This window comes from Sphaerodactylus townsendi, linkage group LG01 (genome assembly GCF_021028975.2).
Source record: "Sphaerodactylus townsendi isolate TG3544 linkage group LG01, MPM_Stown_v2.3, whole genome shotgun sequence".
In the NCBI taxonomy this organism is placed as follows: domain Eukaryota; kingdom Metazoa; phylum Chordata; class Lepidosauria; order Squamata; family Sphaerodactylidae; genus Sphaerodactylus; species Sphaerodactylus townsendi.
In genome coordinates, this window is record NC_059425.1 from 32537828 (window position 1) to 32556273 (window position 18446).

General features: G+C 45.5%; 1 protein-coding gene across 1 annotated transcript in view; it reads right to left on the reverse strand.

Moving 5' to 3' along the window:
* Positions 1-6900: 6900 nt before the first annotated feature.
* Positions 6901-18446, reverse strand: part of INTS9 (integrator complex subunit 9) — an 86242-nt gene continuing 74696 nt past the window's right edge. Inside the window, exons 15-17 of the mRNA XM_048504682.1 lie at positions 13196-13294; positions 10448-10585; positions 6901-7876 (exon numbers count right to left, since the gene is read on the reverse strand). Coding sequence (XP_048360639.1) covers positions 7697-7876; positions 10448-10585; positions 13196-13294 — 417 coding nt within the window. The 3' untranslated portion in view covers positions 6901-7696. The remainder of the gene's footprint in view (positions 7877-10447; positions 10586-13195; positions 13295-18446) is intronic.

The following is an 18446-nucleotide window of genomic DNA, read 5'->3' on the forward strand; positions in this document are numbered from 1 at the left end:
GTGATATTGTTTACTTTTAACACATTTAAAAAGAATGGTGGTGAACGACTTCTTCTTGAGACTATGGATCTCCACCACCACTCGCAGTGGGCAATAGAGACTATGGCAGACCAAGGGTCCAATTTGCTATAAATCAGCTTCATAAATTCTTGCTAGATTACATTCCCTTGCTATCTCGCTTTGGTCCACACATGCAGGCCCCAGATTGAAGAGTATCCCACTAGCCCTCCAAGGAATGCAGGGTGGGATATATGGTTCCACCTTCCCTCTACTTTATCCTCACAACAACCCTACAAGAGGGGTTAGGCTTTGAGAATGCCTGGTCCAAGATCACCTAGGCCAGTGGTGGCTGATGGGAATTGTAGTCCGTAACATCTGGAGTGCCAAAGGTTGGCCACCACGGACCTAGGGACTGCCATGATAGGAGGGGAATTTGATTGGAGGCCTCCCCAGGTCTAATCTGACACTCTACTCACTACCCCACATGCTTCTCTCTTCACTGGTGTTCTTCAAGAAGTCTTTTATGTACAGAGGCAGACTGGCCATTTAAATTACAGGGGAAGTTTTTGGCAGACTGCTGTGTAGAATGGGAGGTTGTCCATAAACTGCTTGACTCAGAACTTTCCACAGCAGCTATAATGGCAGCTCACCAGTTCCCCCCTCCTGCTAGTTTGCATCACCACAGGGCAGCTCCGTCAGTCCCGGTCCATTTTAACTCCGCAGGCCTGCCCCTGCTGAGGGACCGCAGTCATACAATCCACCTTCCCCCTGGCTGTAAGGAAAGGAGGGTTAAGGATGAGTCGGTCTTAATTTAAAAGCCGATCATAAATTACGTTTATAGAGTGCAGGAGTTTTAATCTGCAAGCTAATGTTATCGGTTAACTTGACAAACAGTGGATATTTTACAATCAAAATAAATCCAAGCGAGCAAGCCTGGAGCAATGCAGGCTTAGATTATGAGGGTTGTTTGTTTTTTTTTGCAACCGTAGCATTTAAGTATAGCATTCCCCACTTATGAATAGTTGTTGCTCACACGAAGGCCAGCTTGACCTTGGCAATTTGGTCTCTGTCATGGCCAAGGAGTGAGAAACATCACCTTTCCATGCCATGGCAATTAAATGGCAGAGGTGTTCTCTAGGTGGGAGGGGCAGCATGTTCTTTGCTGAGCTTGCTGGAAGGTTCTGGGTTTAGCATCAGGCACATGGCCAATTCCCCTGTGTGCGAATGTTCAGTACACCCCTGGAAGAAGAGGGGTCACAGTGCTACCATTCCCCCATGTTGTGTACAGAGTTTGGTCCCAGATGTTCCTGGCAGCTGTTCTTAAGAACATAAGAAAGATCCTGCTGGATCAGACCAGAGCCCATCTAGTCCAGCACTCTGCTATTCGCAGTGGTTCACCAGGTGCCTTTGGGAGGATGTGAAAGCAATGGCCTTCTGCTGCTGCTGCTGCTGCTGCTGCTCCTGAGCACCTGGTCTGCTAAGGCATTTGCAATCTCAGATCATGGAGGATCAAGATTGGTAGCCATAGATCGACTTCTCCTCCATAAATCTGTCCAAGCCCCTTTTAAAGCTAAGTTCTTCTTGAACTATAAAGCTTTTAAAGCTATGTTCTTCTTCAACTATAACAGTAATTCTCAGTTTAGATTCCGGATGGGCACATCCTGTCTATTTAGATATTTCTACCCCCATTTTTTCTCTGCAGTGTGGCTCCAAAGCAGTTTACAACAGTGTTCCCTTCTCCATTTTAGTCATGACATTAAGTCTGTGTGGAAAGTTTGCTTGAGAAGGAGTGATGGGTGCAAGAACATCTAGCACATGTCCCTAGCGGAGTGGAGGTTTGAAAGTTGGTGCTCCCACACTTTGTTCCAGTGCTCTAATCCCATATGATGGTGGTCTTCTACATCCTATAAGCTTATAATATCATCCCCTTAAAGAATTGGGAATTGTGGTTCAGAGAAGTCACCAAGCGTTCCACCAAAATGCTCACAGCAGCCTAATGAAAGCAGAACAAGGATGACCGGCTTCAGTAATCCTGGGAACCACTCCATTAATTAGATCGTGCGGTGGGATAAGGGAAGTATGTTTTGGGGCACAGATTGACGCTTCTTGAGGCATCCTGCTTTGCAGTGAATGCTGGCGCCATCTAGCTTTCTGGGTGAAGAAATGCACACGGGCAGGCACAGCACTTTCAAAAAGTGTACATTTTTCTTTATAAGAACATAAGAACTAGCCTGCTGGATCAGACCAGAGTCCATCTAGTCCAGCACTCTGCTACTCGCAGTGGCCCACCAGGTGCCTTTGGGAGCTCACATGCAGGATGTGAAAGCAATGGCCTTCTGCTGCTGCTGCTCCCGAGCACCTGGTCTGCTAAAGCATTTGCAATCTCAGATCAAGGAGGATCAAGATTGGTAGCCTGCACATATCCTGACCTCAGCATAGCGACCATGAGGCAGCTTCCCACAATAATGAAATGATATTTCCTAAGCCATCCTTCATTAAATCAAATGATGAACCACTTAAAAACTGGCAAGCATTCTTGATATTGGAGTTGCAGCTTCAATTACCCTTTCCCATGGAAATATAAAAGGAAAAAATACTTTGACCTAACTTTAAGCTATGACAGAAATCACAACACAGTCCTAAACATCATTTCTCAGTTGGTTCTGTCCAAAGATGATCAAATCATTCCTATTCCTGCCCTATGAAAAGAAGCTTCTGCCCTCACTTTGAGAAATCTGGGGTCCCAGCACTACCTAAGTGTCATGAAAAACTGTTGCCAATCTCCAGGTGGGGCCTGTAGATTTCCCAAAATTACAACTCCTCTCCAGACCACAAAGATCAGACCTCCTGGGGGAAATTGCATCTTTGGAGCGAAAACTCTATGGCATTATAACCCGCTGAGATCCCTCCTCTTCTCAAATCTTGTCTTCCTCAGCTCCACCCCATGAATTTCCCAGTAGGCCACTGGCAATCCCAGCCCTACCTCCTACTTGACAAACTGCACAGTGAGCAAAAAAAAAAAATGGCCCTGGCATCAAAATGAGAGTTTTGAGCAGGAACCTGAAGTGACCGGGGGCCAGAGATTAACATTCCTTTGAAAGGCCCCCTCTCTGCTCCCCCCTGTTGTAGTTCAGCTGTTACACGCCATGCTTGCAAACATATCGATGTCCATTGCTGTGGGCCCCAGTGGGAAATTCATGCCTTATCTGAGATATTAGTTGTTGCATGTTACTTCTCTGCGGGGAAGAGCTCTCACCCCTTGCTGTTCCAATTTGTTTGCATCTGTGTTGTTTTAATGTAGCATGAATGTGACAGGCAAGTAACCTCAGCCAACAACTGTTACCAGGAATAATAGTCTTTCCTTCTTCCCTGCTGGTAAAGCAATTGCAACCCTAGGGCTTCAGCCATTCAAACCACTCGCTATTGCATGACAATCTAATTGAGGCCAGACTATTTGCTAGATTTTGGGCGATGCCCCTCCAAGACACTTGTTTGTGACAAATATATAGATAAACAGTTGGCAACCAAAGTTCCCTGGTATTAGCATAGCCTCTCCCCCTTCCCCCCCCCCCCCGCCCATTAAACAGTCCAGTTCCTTTCTCCCAAGTGGAGGCGGGGGCTCTTTAAGCCCTCCATTTCAAGTGAACGGCAACAGAGACTTGAACTGAACAGTCCATCTATCACAGGAGGGTCCAAGGTTCAGTGGCAGGCCATCTACTTTAATTGCAGACGGGTGCAGGTTCAGTCTACAGCATCTGGAAGCAGCAGGTGATACAAAAGACCTCTTCCTGAGATCCTGGAGAGATGCTGCCAATCAGAGTGGAGAAGACTTGACCTTGTCAAGGCAATGATCTGATTCAGCATAAAGCAGCTGTACGGTCTGCTATCTTGTTCATCACTCCGATAGGGCAAAAAGGGGGCAAAATCACTCTCAAACTTAGGATTTTAAAACTTTAAACCACATAATGAGAACCATGCTCTGACCTAGATGGCCCAGGTTAGGATAGCCTTATCAGATCTCACAAGCTAAACAAGTTCAGCCCCAGGTAGTACTTGGATGTGAGACCATCAAGGATGTCCAGGGACGCTACAGGGATGCAGGAGACAAATGGATATTCCAGCTTGGAAGTGGAGTCAAAGTCTGTGTCGTATGTATGTATGTATGTATGTATGTATGTATGTATGTATGTATGTATGTATGTATGTATGTATGTATGTATGTAATCACACTTATAGACCACCCTCCCCCGAAAGGCTCAGGGCAGTGAACCACAATAAAAACACACTTCCCAGTTATTAAAATCAAATGATAAAAGCAATTCACATATATAGAACATTACAATGAATTTCCACATCGTATCAACTTTAACTTCCTCAGCCCAACTGGCCAAATGCCTGGCGGAACAGGTCAGTCTTGCAGGCCCTGCGGAAACTTTGTAAGTTCCGCAGGCCCCTGGTCTCCTTTGGTCTCAAGTTGGGGCCAGGGCCGTAGAGGCCAGCCGGATATCACAGACTAAGAGCAGCAGTGGCGTAGTGGTTAAAAGCAGCTGCACTCTAATCTGGAGAACCGGGTTTGATTCCCCGCTCTGCTGCTTGAGCTGTGGAGGCTTACCTGGGGAACTAGATTAGCCTGTGCACTCCAGCACACGCCAGCTGGGTGACCTTGGGCTAGTCACAGCTCTTCGGAGCTCTCTCAGCCCCACCCACCTCAAAGGGTGTTTGTTGTAGGGGTGAGGAAGGGAAAGGAGATTGTAAGCTGCTTTGAGTCTCCTATAGGAGAGGAAGGGGGGATATAAATCCAAACCCTTCTTCTTCTTCTAAGCTACTGCTGAGGAAGTGCTCAATTTGAATCTCACCTCTGCCATGAACTTACGAGGCATCCTTAGGCAAGCCACGCTCTCGCTCTGGTTTACCCTCATCATCTGCAACATGGAGAACGGCCAAAGGTCCACCTGGATCAGAAACTTAGTTTCCACCTGTGATCAAATGTTTTTAGAACCCCATTAGCCAACAGCTCGCTATCCCACTTGCTCACCAGCATTTGGAGGTACACTGCCTCTGAACATGGAAGTTCCAGGTACCTATTAAGACTAATTGCTGTTGATAGAATGGATTTCCTTGATCCCCCTTTAGAGCTCACTAAGATGGTGGAGAAAACTACAGCTCAACCTTGGTGGCTTGTTGTTAGGACCACGTGATGCATGTGAAAGTGCTTTGAACACTCTGGACATATTATTTTAAAACGCTAAAGGTTCTGTGAAAATATCTCACGTGTGCTGCATGCCGTAGAATTTTGTTACTGGCTGGCTCCATGGGAGACATGCTGGCTTAGTAATCTTCTTGGCCCTGTAACGATGTGAAAGCTTGAAACCACATATTTCTCTCTCTCTCTCTCTCTGCCTCATTTTTTTGCCCTGCAGTTAGTAATGAATGGCATCTAGGAGGGAAAGGAGATATTGAAAAATGAAGCAATCAATTACTGATGGAGCCCAGCTTCTGCTGCCTCCTCTCCACTAAAGGATCTTCGTGGCCTTGACAGCAACTGTTATAAATTATAGCCTAGAAATTGTAAATATTAAAAGAAGGGAGAGGAAAATGAGTAGTTATTAGCCAAGCAATTAATAAAAGACCTGTACACATGTCACTGCTGCATCTGCAAGGCATCCAGGGAGAGAAAAACTTGATAAGACAAGCGCTTAAAGGGCCCTCTTCCAGCCTCTCTGCCGCAATTCCTTTGGGCTTCATTTCTCATTCTCCATCTTGATTTATCTTGTGCCTGTGTGTTCCTTGATGGCTGCCCATTTCCAGCAAAACCAGCTCCTATGAAGGCCAAATATGCTGACTGACGGATGGAAAAAAACTGAACTTGTTTATTTGCAAATAGGCTCAGGAATCTGCTGCTTGACACAATCATGGCCACCTGGAAGGGGAAAGTTGGGTGCATCTACCTCACAAATACATTTTCTCACAAGTAGTGCCTCTCGCTTTCCATGTCAAATGTCCTGCTCAAAGAGAACAGTGTGCCATACAATGTCTGGCCAGGCACCGAAACGAGGATATAAAGTTAAGATGCATCTTTCAAAAAAATTAGTAGGGGACATATTTAATTTACATCTAAGGGTTCTGGTCTTGGATGTCTGTCATGGAAGCCGGTTTCCACACATGCATCAGCTGCAGAAACATTCTCAGTCATAATTTGTTATCTATAGGTTGAGAAGGTATTATGAGTATACAGAAACAAGCACATAGCCTTATCTGAACCCATGGCAATAGATGTCCCTCTTCCCCAATGGAGTACTGAATTATGATTACCCCAGCTCTTTGTAAGTAGGGCAGATTAAAGATGTGATAAATAGGAACTAGTATTGTCGAAGGCTTTCATGGCTGGAATCACTGGGGTGTTGTGTGGTTTCCAGGCTGAATGGCCTTGTTCTAGTAGCATTTTCTCCTGACGTTTCACTTGCATCTGTGGCTGGCATCTTCAGAGGATCCTCAGGAATGGGGGAGGGGGATGGAAATGCGCTCATGATTGGTTGCAGGTTTTTGTGGGCCCTGCACAACTGAGTATAACCTTTTCTGTACCTGACATGGAACCCTCCCCTTCCTCCCCTGCTGACCACACGCCTTGAAGTTCAGGGGAAGAGAACCAGCAGCCTTTGTTATCCTTGCTCCAGTGTCGGTGACTCTCCAGACAGCCCTCGAACCTCAGCAACTGTCCTGCCTCACTGACTGCTGATGCAAGCCACGCCCACTCAGGAGAGAGCAGCACAGAAATGCATGCCAAAAGCTAAAACACTAAAACAGGATTTTCATTCTGTATCGAGTGCCTTGAATCTGTAAAGCACCTCCGACTAATCCTGATACCCTGGAGCTAAACACAATACTCACACCAAGACATTATTTATTAAAATAGGGCTTTTTATTTGTTCAGCTATGAGCAGGCCTCCAAGTTTTTTTTTTATAAACAACAATCACCATTTAAAAGCTGAAAATGGTAAGGAAATGAAAAGAGAAATGCAGTCCAGACTAAAGCAAGACATGTCTTAAAAATATTATTGACCATTTGCTGTGAACGGAAAAACAATGCTTTAAAACCTCTCCAGCATTTCAGACAGGAAAGGGGAGGAAAGACAAAACAGGAAATGCAATCGATAGGCACTCCTGGCCGCCATGGCTTTTCCATCACGTCCCAAATATTCAAAAGGTCTGGGGGCATTTTGAAAATGTGCGTGCGCATTTGGAACCAAACTTCAGAAGCCCTTTGACAGCGATGTGTCTAATCTCCAAGCTGCAGGCATCAATAACGACCTGGCCCCTGGGGGCTCCTCCTCTGTTTGCAGAGGCAAGACTCCTGAGAAGGGGAAACCACATTTTCTTGATTGAGGCTCCTGCATCTTTTACAGGACAATGGGGAAAAAACCACTTAACTGGAGCTGCTTGTGAAGCTTCACATAGCTTCAAGATGGTGAAAGCGGCTCCGGCTGAACTATACCTGGGAGTGCAGAGGCCCAGAAGTCTCTGCTAGTAAAGCAGAGGGCAACAGTGTGGTGATTTCTTGCAAAAGGAAGATGATCAGCTGTACAAGGTTTTTCCCTGGCAGTGGGTGTTCTTCTGTCTCGGCCCAGACTAAGGACAGTTTCCATCCATGTTGGTTTTTCCTCCTCTTTTAAGAGGAGAGACTTTAGCACAGACAGTCTTAGAATTTCTGCAGAAATTTGAGGATCAAGTCCTGCAGCTTAACCCTTAACGCCTCATCATCGCTTTCACACATGATGTGGGTGGAATCCTCCTCAATCCGAATGAGTGTTTCTACGTCTTGAAACAGCACGATGTGTCCCTTTGGGGTGTCTTCTACCTTTACGTCACTGAAGCCATGCTGCGGGAGCAAGAGAGCGGAAAGGTTACTGGCACACGGGAGACCAAGTTGACCAGATGCCCTAATCTGGATGCCCGCCTAGTTGGTAAGCACAGTGCCAAGGAATATACCCGCAAGGCTTCCCAATTCCTTTGGGTCGGTCCCCACGAAGTTGGAAAACTCTGTGGCCATCTCAAGTCTCTGCTCAGTGAGGGGGGGCCTTTCCTTTGCTCCCCGGGGGTTCCAAAACTAACTGGGTAACTGCCACCACCAATAACTCAAAACAAAATTATCCGCTAAAACAGAATCAGATGTCTAGCACTCTGTACCTTCATTGCCATTTAGAAGATCTGCCTACCGTAGTTGCCCTGCTTCCCCGCTTGTTACTACAAGCTGGCATGGGACAATTTATCTGAAGCTAGATGAGTTGCAATCTGAAAAATTTATCAGAAGCTAGATGAGTGGCAATCTGAAAAAGGGCCTTCTCAGCAGTGATGCCAAAACTTTGGAACTCCCTCCTCTAGAAGAGTCATCTGTCATTATCTTCCACCAGTAGCTGAAGACTGTTTTTGTTTTGTTTGCCATACCCCCAGTAACTATTATTGGCCACTCTCCATGGCTTCAGTGATATCTGTTTTTGTGTTTACTGAATTATTTTACATATACTTTGTTTTAATGCTGTTTTAATGTCTTGATGTGTGCCGCCCTGGAAAATCACATTTGGGTGGAAAGGCAACACAGGAGATGAGTTAAATAAATAAAATAAAACTTCACAATTTCAAGCTATTGTGCTCCACAGGTGGTGAGCCTGCCCACTGCCTTTCCGTTACCACACTTCAGATAGCAAGATCAAATAGGTGTGGTGCGTTTCCAGAGATCAGAGCTCTCATGACATAAGAAAATTTAATTTAAAAAATTAAAAGAATACAAATCGTGTCTTCAAGCATTCAGACTGAGCAAGGATAGGAAGAAAAGGTGAAAACACACAGTTCTCTTTTCCTCCATTCAAATTTTACCCTGCACAATAAATCCAACTCTTTCTTCTTCTATACTGGAGAATTTTTGGGTGGAGGGCATTTCTCCACACAGATGCTTTTTCATGATCAAAGGTGTCTGTCTGTCTGCCTGCCTGCCTGCCTGTGTACACATGTGCCTCCTAAGAGTTGCACCTTTGTCATTGAAGTCAGTGGCCTTGGAAGGGTATAACTGCTTACAGGACACTGCATTTGTACAGGGTTATAATGCTTAATTAACCAACTAATTTTAAAAGGTGCTACTGAATGCTCTGGCAGCAGTAGATGTACATATACATAAGTTTAAGTGCTTAGAAATTCCTATTTGGCAGGCATGTTGGTGTAGAGGAAACATTCCTCAACTAATAGTATTGTTATAAGAATATAATTTTACTCTCAGTTGCAAGCTAGGAGTTTGCAATTTGGATTTCTCCTCCTCCTCCAGAATCTGATTGCTTCTTTTTTCTCTTCATTGTCATCCCTCTTCTTTAGCTGTTTTAAAATAGTCTCCTGATTTATCGTATCGTCCCTGTGGAGCTGTCCTAATCCTTGTTGATTTACAGACCTTGTTATGTACACTTTAAAAACCTTAAAAATGAAAGAGGTTTGCAGAAAAAGCACTACAGGCATCCCTCCTCCTCTCTCACTTGGGATTCGGTGCTGCTATACAGAGACATGCATCATATACAGACAAAGACAGAACGCCGTGGTATGTGTATGCAAATGTATGCAGACCTGCTTGATGAGCCAATTAGTTGCCCAAAATGCTTTGTTTTAAACCACGATTTCTTTAATGCCCATTCCAAACATTTTCAGCATCTTCCCAAGAGGTTAATCACACTAAGAAACAGATGTGGCAAAAGGGTGTGGAAATGAAGGTAAAAGGGAGGGGGTATAAAAGTTGGTTTAATTCACAGGGGTTCCCGTCGAGTCCTGTAGGGCAATGCAAATAGGGCTGCCTAAAAATTAGATACTGGGACTTCAGGGGCAAATGTAGCCCCTTCTGAATTCTGCCTCAGTCAGGCAGTACTTCCTCCTACATAGTTGGATTCCAGGCACCCCATGGGAAGAAAAACAGAGGGCTACATGTTGGGCTAAAACTTATTATCGCTGCCGGGAGTAGATTGAGAAGAAGGGTGGGGGAAATCCCCTTTGCACAATATACAGTATCTCCCTCTGTGTGCGCACACCTTTCCACTAACTATGGCAGGCATTTTGCTATCCTTATTTTAAGTCCCCACAATACTGACTCCTTCCAGTCTGTGCAGCAGTCCTGTTCTGGCTAAAACATGCAAAGAATCCTTGGCTAGCTCTGCATGACTTGCAATCAAAAAGCTTTGCATACTGTTAACACCCACAGCGGCAGAATCGCTGCACTTTATTTTGAAACCTCGTGGTTCTGTTCCAACATGTATTATTTCCAGTTTAAGAAAGCTTTCAAGAACCCCAGATATCCTACCCGGAGACCCCTTGCTTGTCCAGCAAACATACATAGCCATAGCCTGCCCCTCCCCCCCAGCCTTCCTGCAGTGTCTTTAAAAGGAGCTCCACTGGGACAAACTGCTTGGACCTCTGTTACCTTCTCCAGAGTTTGTACCAACTGGTCCACCGGAATGGAGCCGCTGAGCAGAGGCTTGATGGCTCTCAGTTCCGGCACGTCATCTGTCACCCTCTTCCTTTTCTTGCCAGTCTGGGGCTGAGGCAGCTTTGGAGGGAGCTACCAGCCAACATGGATTTGACAAAGAGAGAAAGGTAAGGAGAGTAGTTAGAAGGAACATTGGGGGGCTTGTTGTGGTTTGAAGGCACATCATTCAGACTGTTTGCAGAAGTTGGGCACTGTTCAGAGATGTCCTGCTCTCTCTATCACAGGGGCAGAGCGAGGGGGAACTGCGTCTAGGATGTGTGCGTGCCCTGTGCCCCTGCCATAGCATTGCGCGCCCCCGTCCCGGAACACCCCGGCCATGACCCCTTCCCGTGGGTGCTACGCCACTGCTCTATCATAGTAGAACAGCCGGACTGAGGAGGTAAGAAAGGCTTCCATATTCTATTGCTTCACAGAATGGGGAGAACGCAACCGCTCAGGAGGCCTTTTCACAAAGGAAACAGGGACGTCATAGGGTGGAATTTAGGTAACAGGTTTTAATCTGGTTGTCTGAAATTTTAGGCAGTTTTCTTTCCTTCCTCCTTTTATACTACATTGTTTACAGGATGTGTTATACTGTCTGCACTTCAGCCTTCACTAATTGTGAAACCCTGTTTCTGGATCATTTTTTTCCCACTTGCGCAATTCAGTTTATGCTTATTGTATGACACTGTTGCTATTTCACTGTTCTTTAATTTGCATAATTCAGCACTGTTATCCAGTTTTACGGCATCTTTAATTGTATGAACTATATTGTCTTTTTCGTTGTCTTTTATAAATCTATTCTGTTCCTTAAGTCTTGACAAGACAGACATATGGGAGACAAAGTTAGTTAATAAAGAGTGAGTTCCATGGCAGAAGAAAGCCTGGGTGTAGACGTGAGAGAGAGTGAAAAGGTCTCCTGGTGCTAACTTCGCAAAGGGGCAGCTGTCTTCTTGTGGACCGCTCCTTCGTCCTGCCACTAAGCCAGGGGCTGGGGATCACTAGTACAGGCAACACTGCAAGCAGAGGGTATGAAGTCATGGACTGGGGCACTCATGCTCGTAGGCAGCCTCACGCTCTGTTCAAATGATGGTGCTGCTTAGATAAATCCTCTCCACTGGCAGAAATGGATAAATTCCAACTGGTGGAAATGCCCCCAGACTCAGAGTCAAAGCCTCCACTGCTGCTGTGGTAAATACATCTCCCAGCAGCCCCAACAACACAAGACTAGTGGCCTCCTGAGAAACAACACAGGGCCCTCACCTGGCACAGCAGAAAGAGACAGCTGGGAATGGCCCAGAGAGGACAACAGCCCCACAGCCAGAGAAGAAGCCAGCAGGACAACAAAAGCCTCCTCAGGGACAAGAAAGTCCAAAAGAGGCCTGGCCTCAGGAGGGACTGGAAAATGTAGGGATAGAGATAAAGGCTGGCAGCCTATCCCTCCCATGCTGTAGCATAACCAATAGGGCAGAAGGAAGGTGGCTTGGGGTGGTAGTGGTGGGAAAAGTTATCCAGCAGTCCAGTAGGAGTGACGGGGAGGAGCAATTCTCTCCAAAGGGGACTCGGTAAGACTAGGAAGGGGCGGGGCTATTTGGAACTTTAAAAGCAAGTCCCTGGGAAAGCCCAAAGAAGAGACATGAATGTAGCTACCATGCAGCAGGAACTCTGGTTCTAATGAAAGAACAGAATGGCCCAACCCCCTTCCCTTTTCCATTTGGAGGCCCTTGGGGTGTTTCCTAGCACTGTTATTGGATGACCTTTAAAGCTGGATATTGAGGTTGCAGGTTCCTCCCACTCACCTCCTGCACATAGTTGGACTGTAGGCCATCAATTCTTGTTCAACTGGATCCATTGCCATTTTGTTTGTGGTCTCAACTCAAGGGGAATAGCTATGCCCTGTCACTCTCTAGGTGTTTTCTTTCCCAATATAAGTCACTTTGCTCATTAAGATTCTGTTCCGGCTGATCCTATGAAATATTCTCTCCATTTCGTTTTGTTCACCCTTTGGAGCCTTTAATTTTTGTCAAATGTTTAGGTTTCAAGTAATTGGACAACTGATGCTGGTTTTCATCGAAATTATGGCTTTATTTTTCATATTTGTTCACCTGTTTAAAAGCAGTGGTGATTTTATGCATTTGGGAGGAAAGTTTTATGTCTTTTTCAGTAACCCCCAGTGCTTGCTCACTGCTTTATTTGCTTCTCCTGCTCAAAAACTGACCTACTAATGTAGTAAATATCGGGATGATGCAACATCACCCCATGGATTGGTAATGACCAGGTGCTTGCACTGGGGACTACCTGGGGACTATCAAACAATTTAGAACATAGGTGTCAAACTCGGGCCCCTCCAGATGTTATGGACTACAGTTCCCACCATCCCCTGCCAGCATCATGCTGGCAGGGGATGATGGGAACTGTAGTCCATAACATCTGGAGGGCCACGAGTTTGACCCCTATGATTTAGAACAACAGCAAGGCCCATGACCCAGGGAGAGGAACCTTAGGAATTTATCAGCAGCCTGCCAGTCCCTGGAGGAACTCACCTTGCCCCCACAATCCAAAGATCCTGGCCCAAAAAAGGACTGTTAAAGGCATTTCATTGGAGTTCCAGGAGAAAGCTTGATAGTTAGGAAACCACCAAGGTCCAAGAGCGTCATCTCCCTCCCCCCATGAGAACCCCACCCCACAAATACCACATCCTACCTGAAGTACATGCTTGTTGTCTTTAGTATGCAAAACAGCAGTAACGGTTGCTAGGGAAATGCCTGGCTTCATCTCTGTGGGCACCAGTGAATCCGCAAGCTAAAGCAAAACAGATGGTACAGCTTTGTAAAAAAAAAAAAGAATCAATAAGCAAATTTAGCAACTTGGTTGGATTATTCTTGGGAGATTTTCAGAGAGGCTGGTAAAATGGACAATCACATATTCACCTGCAAAGCAACAAGCCCTTACAAAGATCTTCACCCGAGAGCTTATTTGCACAAAGTGCAGATTCGGAAGTTAGGGTGCAAAGTCAACGTTAGCCTCAGACACATCACCCCCCACCCCATGGCATTAAAACAGAACAAAACTAAATCCTGAGAGTTTTACCCACCGGTAATAACATCCCTGCTGTTCAAAGCAACAGAAGAGAACTGTGACACCTCAAAGACTAACAGATTTATTGCACTATTGGCCCTTGGAGACTTCAGGCAGCTTTGTCAAATGCATACGAGTGTTTTCCTGTGGTGACAGATAATATGCACGTGAAATTCTGAACAGCAGCATAAAATGCAAGAGGCTATTGCTCTGCAGAACTCCAAATATATACCAGAAGAGAAGTGAGCCATATTTATAGCAGTGGTCACTGTTGTCCCGCTGGCCCTAAGCACACGCTCCAGAAAGCAAACCCTCGTCTCCCAAAGGAAAGGGCAAACTGTCAAAACTAGGGTATTATTTCTTCTGGCAAATCAGAACCCAGCTTCTGCAGAATTAGTTCCTACAGAATGCTGCGAGGCTCCCCCAGGCTAGCCTATTCAAGCTCTGATATTTTAAAAGGTAAAGTTTCCCCTTCAGTCGTGTCCAACCCTGGGGTAACACTGCGAGCAGTGATTTTATAGGCAAGCCATTTTTGTGGGTAGTTTGCCATTGCTTTCTCCGGCTATTCTATTCTTTACCCCCTAGCTAGGTACTCATTTACCGACCAAGAAATGGATGGATGGCTGAGTTGACCATGAGCCAGCTGCCAGGATATCTGACCCACAGGGGGCTTGAACTCCTGACCGTGTGAGTAGCAGTGCAAGCACTTAACCACTACGCCACGTGGCTCTCTTCTGATATTTTAAGGTAAAGTTTCCCCTTCAGTCGTGTCCGACCCTGGAGTACCACTGCAAGCAGTGATTTCATAGGCAAGCCATTTTTGTGGGGTAGCTTGCCATTGCTTTCCCCATATGATATTTTAGATTGTTTTAAATATTTTATGCTTTTGTACTATTTTTATTATCTGCCAATACAGGCTTTGTTTGTTGTTGTTGCTGCAGAAAGCAACCCCGATGCTCCCCTGCAACTTGGCATTGCAGGAAAAGGTTATTTCATTTTTAGTCTGCCATTTCTCCAAGGAGCTGAGAAAAACATACATGGCCCCTTCCCTCCTGTGTTGACCTCACGACCACCTTGTATGGTTGGCCATGTTGGCCCAGAGTCACCCAGTAAGCATCATGGAAGAGCAGGGATTTGAACCCGGCATTCGAACTGCTACGTCACATTGCTTCTCTTGTTTGTGCTAGACGAGCCCATTTTGTCAGAGTTTCCCATCTGCCACGTCAAATCTTTTCCCTGAAGACCAACCCCGATCAATAAGTTTCCACAAATCCTCAAGTTCCCCCACAAAAGAGCTGGAAACCCGCTGGATTAAAAGACACAGACGCACAGCCTGACAAACTTGGATAACTTTCTGCTCCTTCCCAACTGCAGGGCTCCTGTGGCAGGGCTAAGTACTGGGTAGCAAAATCTAAATCCAGTTGGCAGAGCAAGAAATCAACTCCAGCTTCCTGACACAGTGATAAAGAAAGAAGCCACTGAGGAACGGCCTTGAGGAGCGCAGTCAATAAAAAATGAGGTGCCCCCTCAAGGCCTCGCACGGGCTTGCATCCCTATAAATAAATCTGTTAACGGCCAGGAAGGCTCTTTCTCCAAGAAAGAGAATAAAACACAGATGGCTTCCTGTTATATTTCATTTCTGTGGAGGAGGAGATTTACTTAGGCCTTGTAACTCTTGGCTTGCTTCTCCTGCTCTCTTTAAAAACAACCGGCAGCTCTGCTAATTGACTCATCCGAGCTGTGACACAGTAAAATGGCGGAGGGGAAAGAGCGAAGGGAAGCGTTGGCCACAGGTCTGTATTGCCAAGTTCTCCAAGGACAAGACCCAGGTAGCATTTCAAAGTGTCTGTGGAGTTCTATGAGGACCCTGCTTGATCTCAAGCAAACTCCTGCCTCCAAAGTTCTGTACACATGTAGCTTTGTAAGTGACAAAACTTTAGGTGAACGTCAGAACTACATGGCTGGATGAGAACAAGGTCTACTTAGCCCAGCAATCTGGTTCCCAACAGCTACTGCATAGTTGCCTCTCGGAAGCTTGCAGGGCAGGCGGGAGGGTGATGATTTCTCTTTTCTTGTTCCCAGTTACAGCTATTCAAACAGCTGGGGGAATAGTCAGAGTTCTGGACTAGGACTTAGGGAATGCAGAATTAAATCTTGACAGCCACTGGCCAGTCACTTAGTCTCATGGGGTGATTGTGAGAATAGAAAAGAGGGCCATGGATGCTACTTAACAGAGGAAGGATAGGATAAAAATGAAGACCAAAACTGCCTCTCAAGAAGTTCTATATCACTATCACAGCTAACAACCACAATGTCCTATCTGCCAGGAATTTATCTAATTCCCCCTTCCCTCTCCCACTGAACCAGTAAGGGACAGTGCAGGGGACACCAACCGTGCTTAGCCTATGAGTATTTTTGGTCAAGGTTAGTGGAAGTACTGAACTGAATAGCCCAGATTATACAGATTTCAAAAGCTAAGCAGGGTTGACCCAGGTTAGCACTTGGATGGCAGATCACCAAGGAAGTCAACGGTTGCTACAGAGTCAGTCAATGGCAAACCACCTCTGTTTGTCTCTTGCCTCGAAAACCCTATGGGCTCACCATAAATCAACTGCAACCATAGCTCTTTCCACCAAAGCGTCAGTCACCACAAAATGACAGCCATAAGAGCTGGAACCAGTAACAAAATATTGAGAGGTTCGAAGCCATATGTTGCCCTATGATGGAAGCAGCTCTTACAAGTTTCGTAGTAGTTAAGAGTGGCATAGTGGTTAAGAGCAGGTGTACTCTAATCTGGAGGAACCAGGATTGGCCGCAGGATTGGCTCCTCTGCCGCTTTAGCTGAGGAGGCTTATCTGGGGAACCAGATTAGATTGTGACCACAATACATGCCAGCTGGGTGGCCTTGGGCTAGTCACAATTCTTCGGAGCTCTCTCAGCCCCACACACCTTACAGGGTGTTTGTTGGGTGGGGGGAGAGAAAGGAGATTGTAAGCCCCTTTGAGTCCCCTTACAGGAGAGAAAGGGGGCTATAAATCCAAACTCCTCCCCCTCCTCCTCCTCGTCTCCCAAAGGAGAAATGAAACCAACAGGCTTTTCTGAAAAAAAGTTTCAGGCTTAAGCATAAGACAAAGACTAAGCAGGTGCAATAAAATAATAAATCTAGGTTCCTAATTTCACTTACAGACCTGAAGGCAAGGAGGTTACATCGTCAAATCAGCATAAGTAACAAAGCAGCAGGTAGGAGATGCTGCAAACAGTCCCTGGCCTATCATTGGTCCTGATGTTATTATTGGGATGTGCTTGGAAAAACGTGGGCCAGGTGATTATAGGTAAATAAGACCACTGACCCTCTGACCAGCACAAGCCAGAATCAAGAACATGATCCAAAGATGATTCTCAAAGAGAAGCAAGATTCCCTCCTCCCATCTGACACCGCTGAGAGTAGTTGAGCCAGATTGCTTTGAAATCCACAGGTGCAATCTCAAGCTTTTCATCTTAGCTTGGGAACAGCAGAAGAGAAGGAAGCGTTTGATACAGAACTCTCCCCATGCTGCTTTTTAACACCTGGAAGACATATCAAGAAGTGAAGAGTCCTTTCTCCCCTCAGACAATGGAAACAGGACACTGAATGCCAGCAATAGATGGAGAAAGGCTAGGAGCAAAAACTAGCAGACCACAGCCCAGAAAACCCACAACAGCCAAACTGTCTGCCGCTTTAAGTTTATCATATGGTCAAATGCTGATGTTTGAACTGTCAGGTTGATTGATAAAGAAGTGACCATTTCCCTTGACAACGTAACAAAGGTATCATGGCAGAAACTTTCTTCAGCCGCATCATCTTGTCAGGTGCATGAAGGGTTATCCTAAATCGGCAGATGTACATGCATATACGCCCACAGGTACGAACAGAAGGAGCATGGTGATGGAGGGATATTAATACAAGGTCAAATATTCCAAGAGATATGTTGGTTACATTTCTATGCAAAGCCCATATCCATCCATCCATCCATCCATCCATCCATCCATCCATCCATCCATCCATCCATCCATCCATCCATCCATCCATCCATCCATCCATCCATCCATCCATCCATCCATCCATCCATCCATCCATCCATCCATCCATCCATCCATCCATCCATCCATCCATCCATCCATCCATCCATCCATCCATCCATCCATCCATCCATCCATCCATCCATCCATCCATCCATCCATCCATCCATCCATCCATCCATCCATCCATCCATCCATCCATCCATCCATCCATCCATCCATCCATCCATTTTTAGATTTATACCCTGCCCATCCCCGTAGGGCTCAGGGCGGTGAACAACATAATATAACAGTATACATTAAATAGAATACAAACTTGTAAAATAACATACATAAAACTGTAAAATAAAAAAAAGTTTCAGATGGCAACTTAACACATCAACCTAGCATTAGTCAGTTACAATAACAGCAGCACTATGTCAATACATTAACAATTCAATATATTAGCAATATATCAATACATTAACAATACAGCAACAGTAAATCAATATCTCAGCACAGTAACATTATATTAGTAATATGTATCGATACATTAACACTATATGGCAGGAAGTGTGTGTAGACCACTCCCAACTAGAGTGAAACTGGCAAAGTGAAAGAAAGACCATTGCTTCCTGTTGTGAGCCAGTCATTCCTTGTTTCTATTAACGGCCAAATCTAATAATGTTAAAACTAAACATTAATTCCATAAGTAAAAACAGACACCAGCCTGTACAAATCACTATGGCAGCACTCTGATAAGTACTCAAAAACCTGAGGTAGCAGAACTAACATGGGCTCAGGTCTTCGAAGGCCACCATTTCACAACTATTCCACA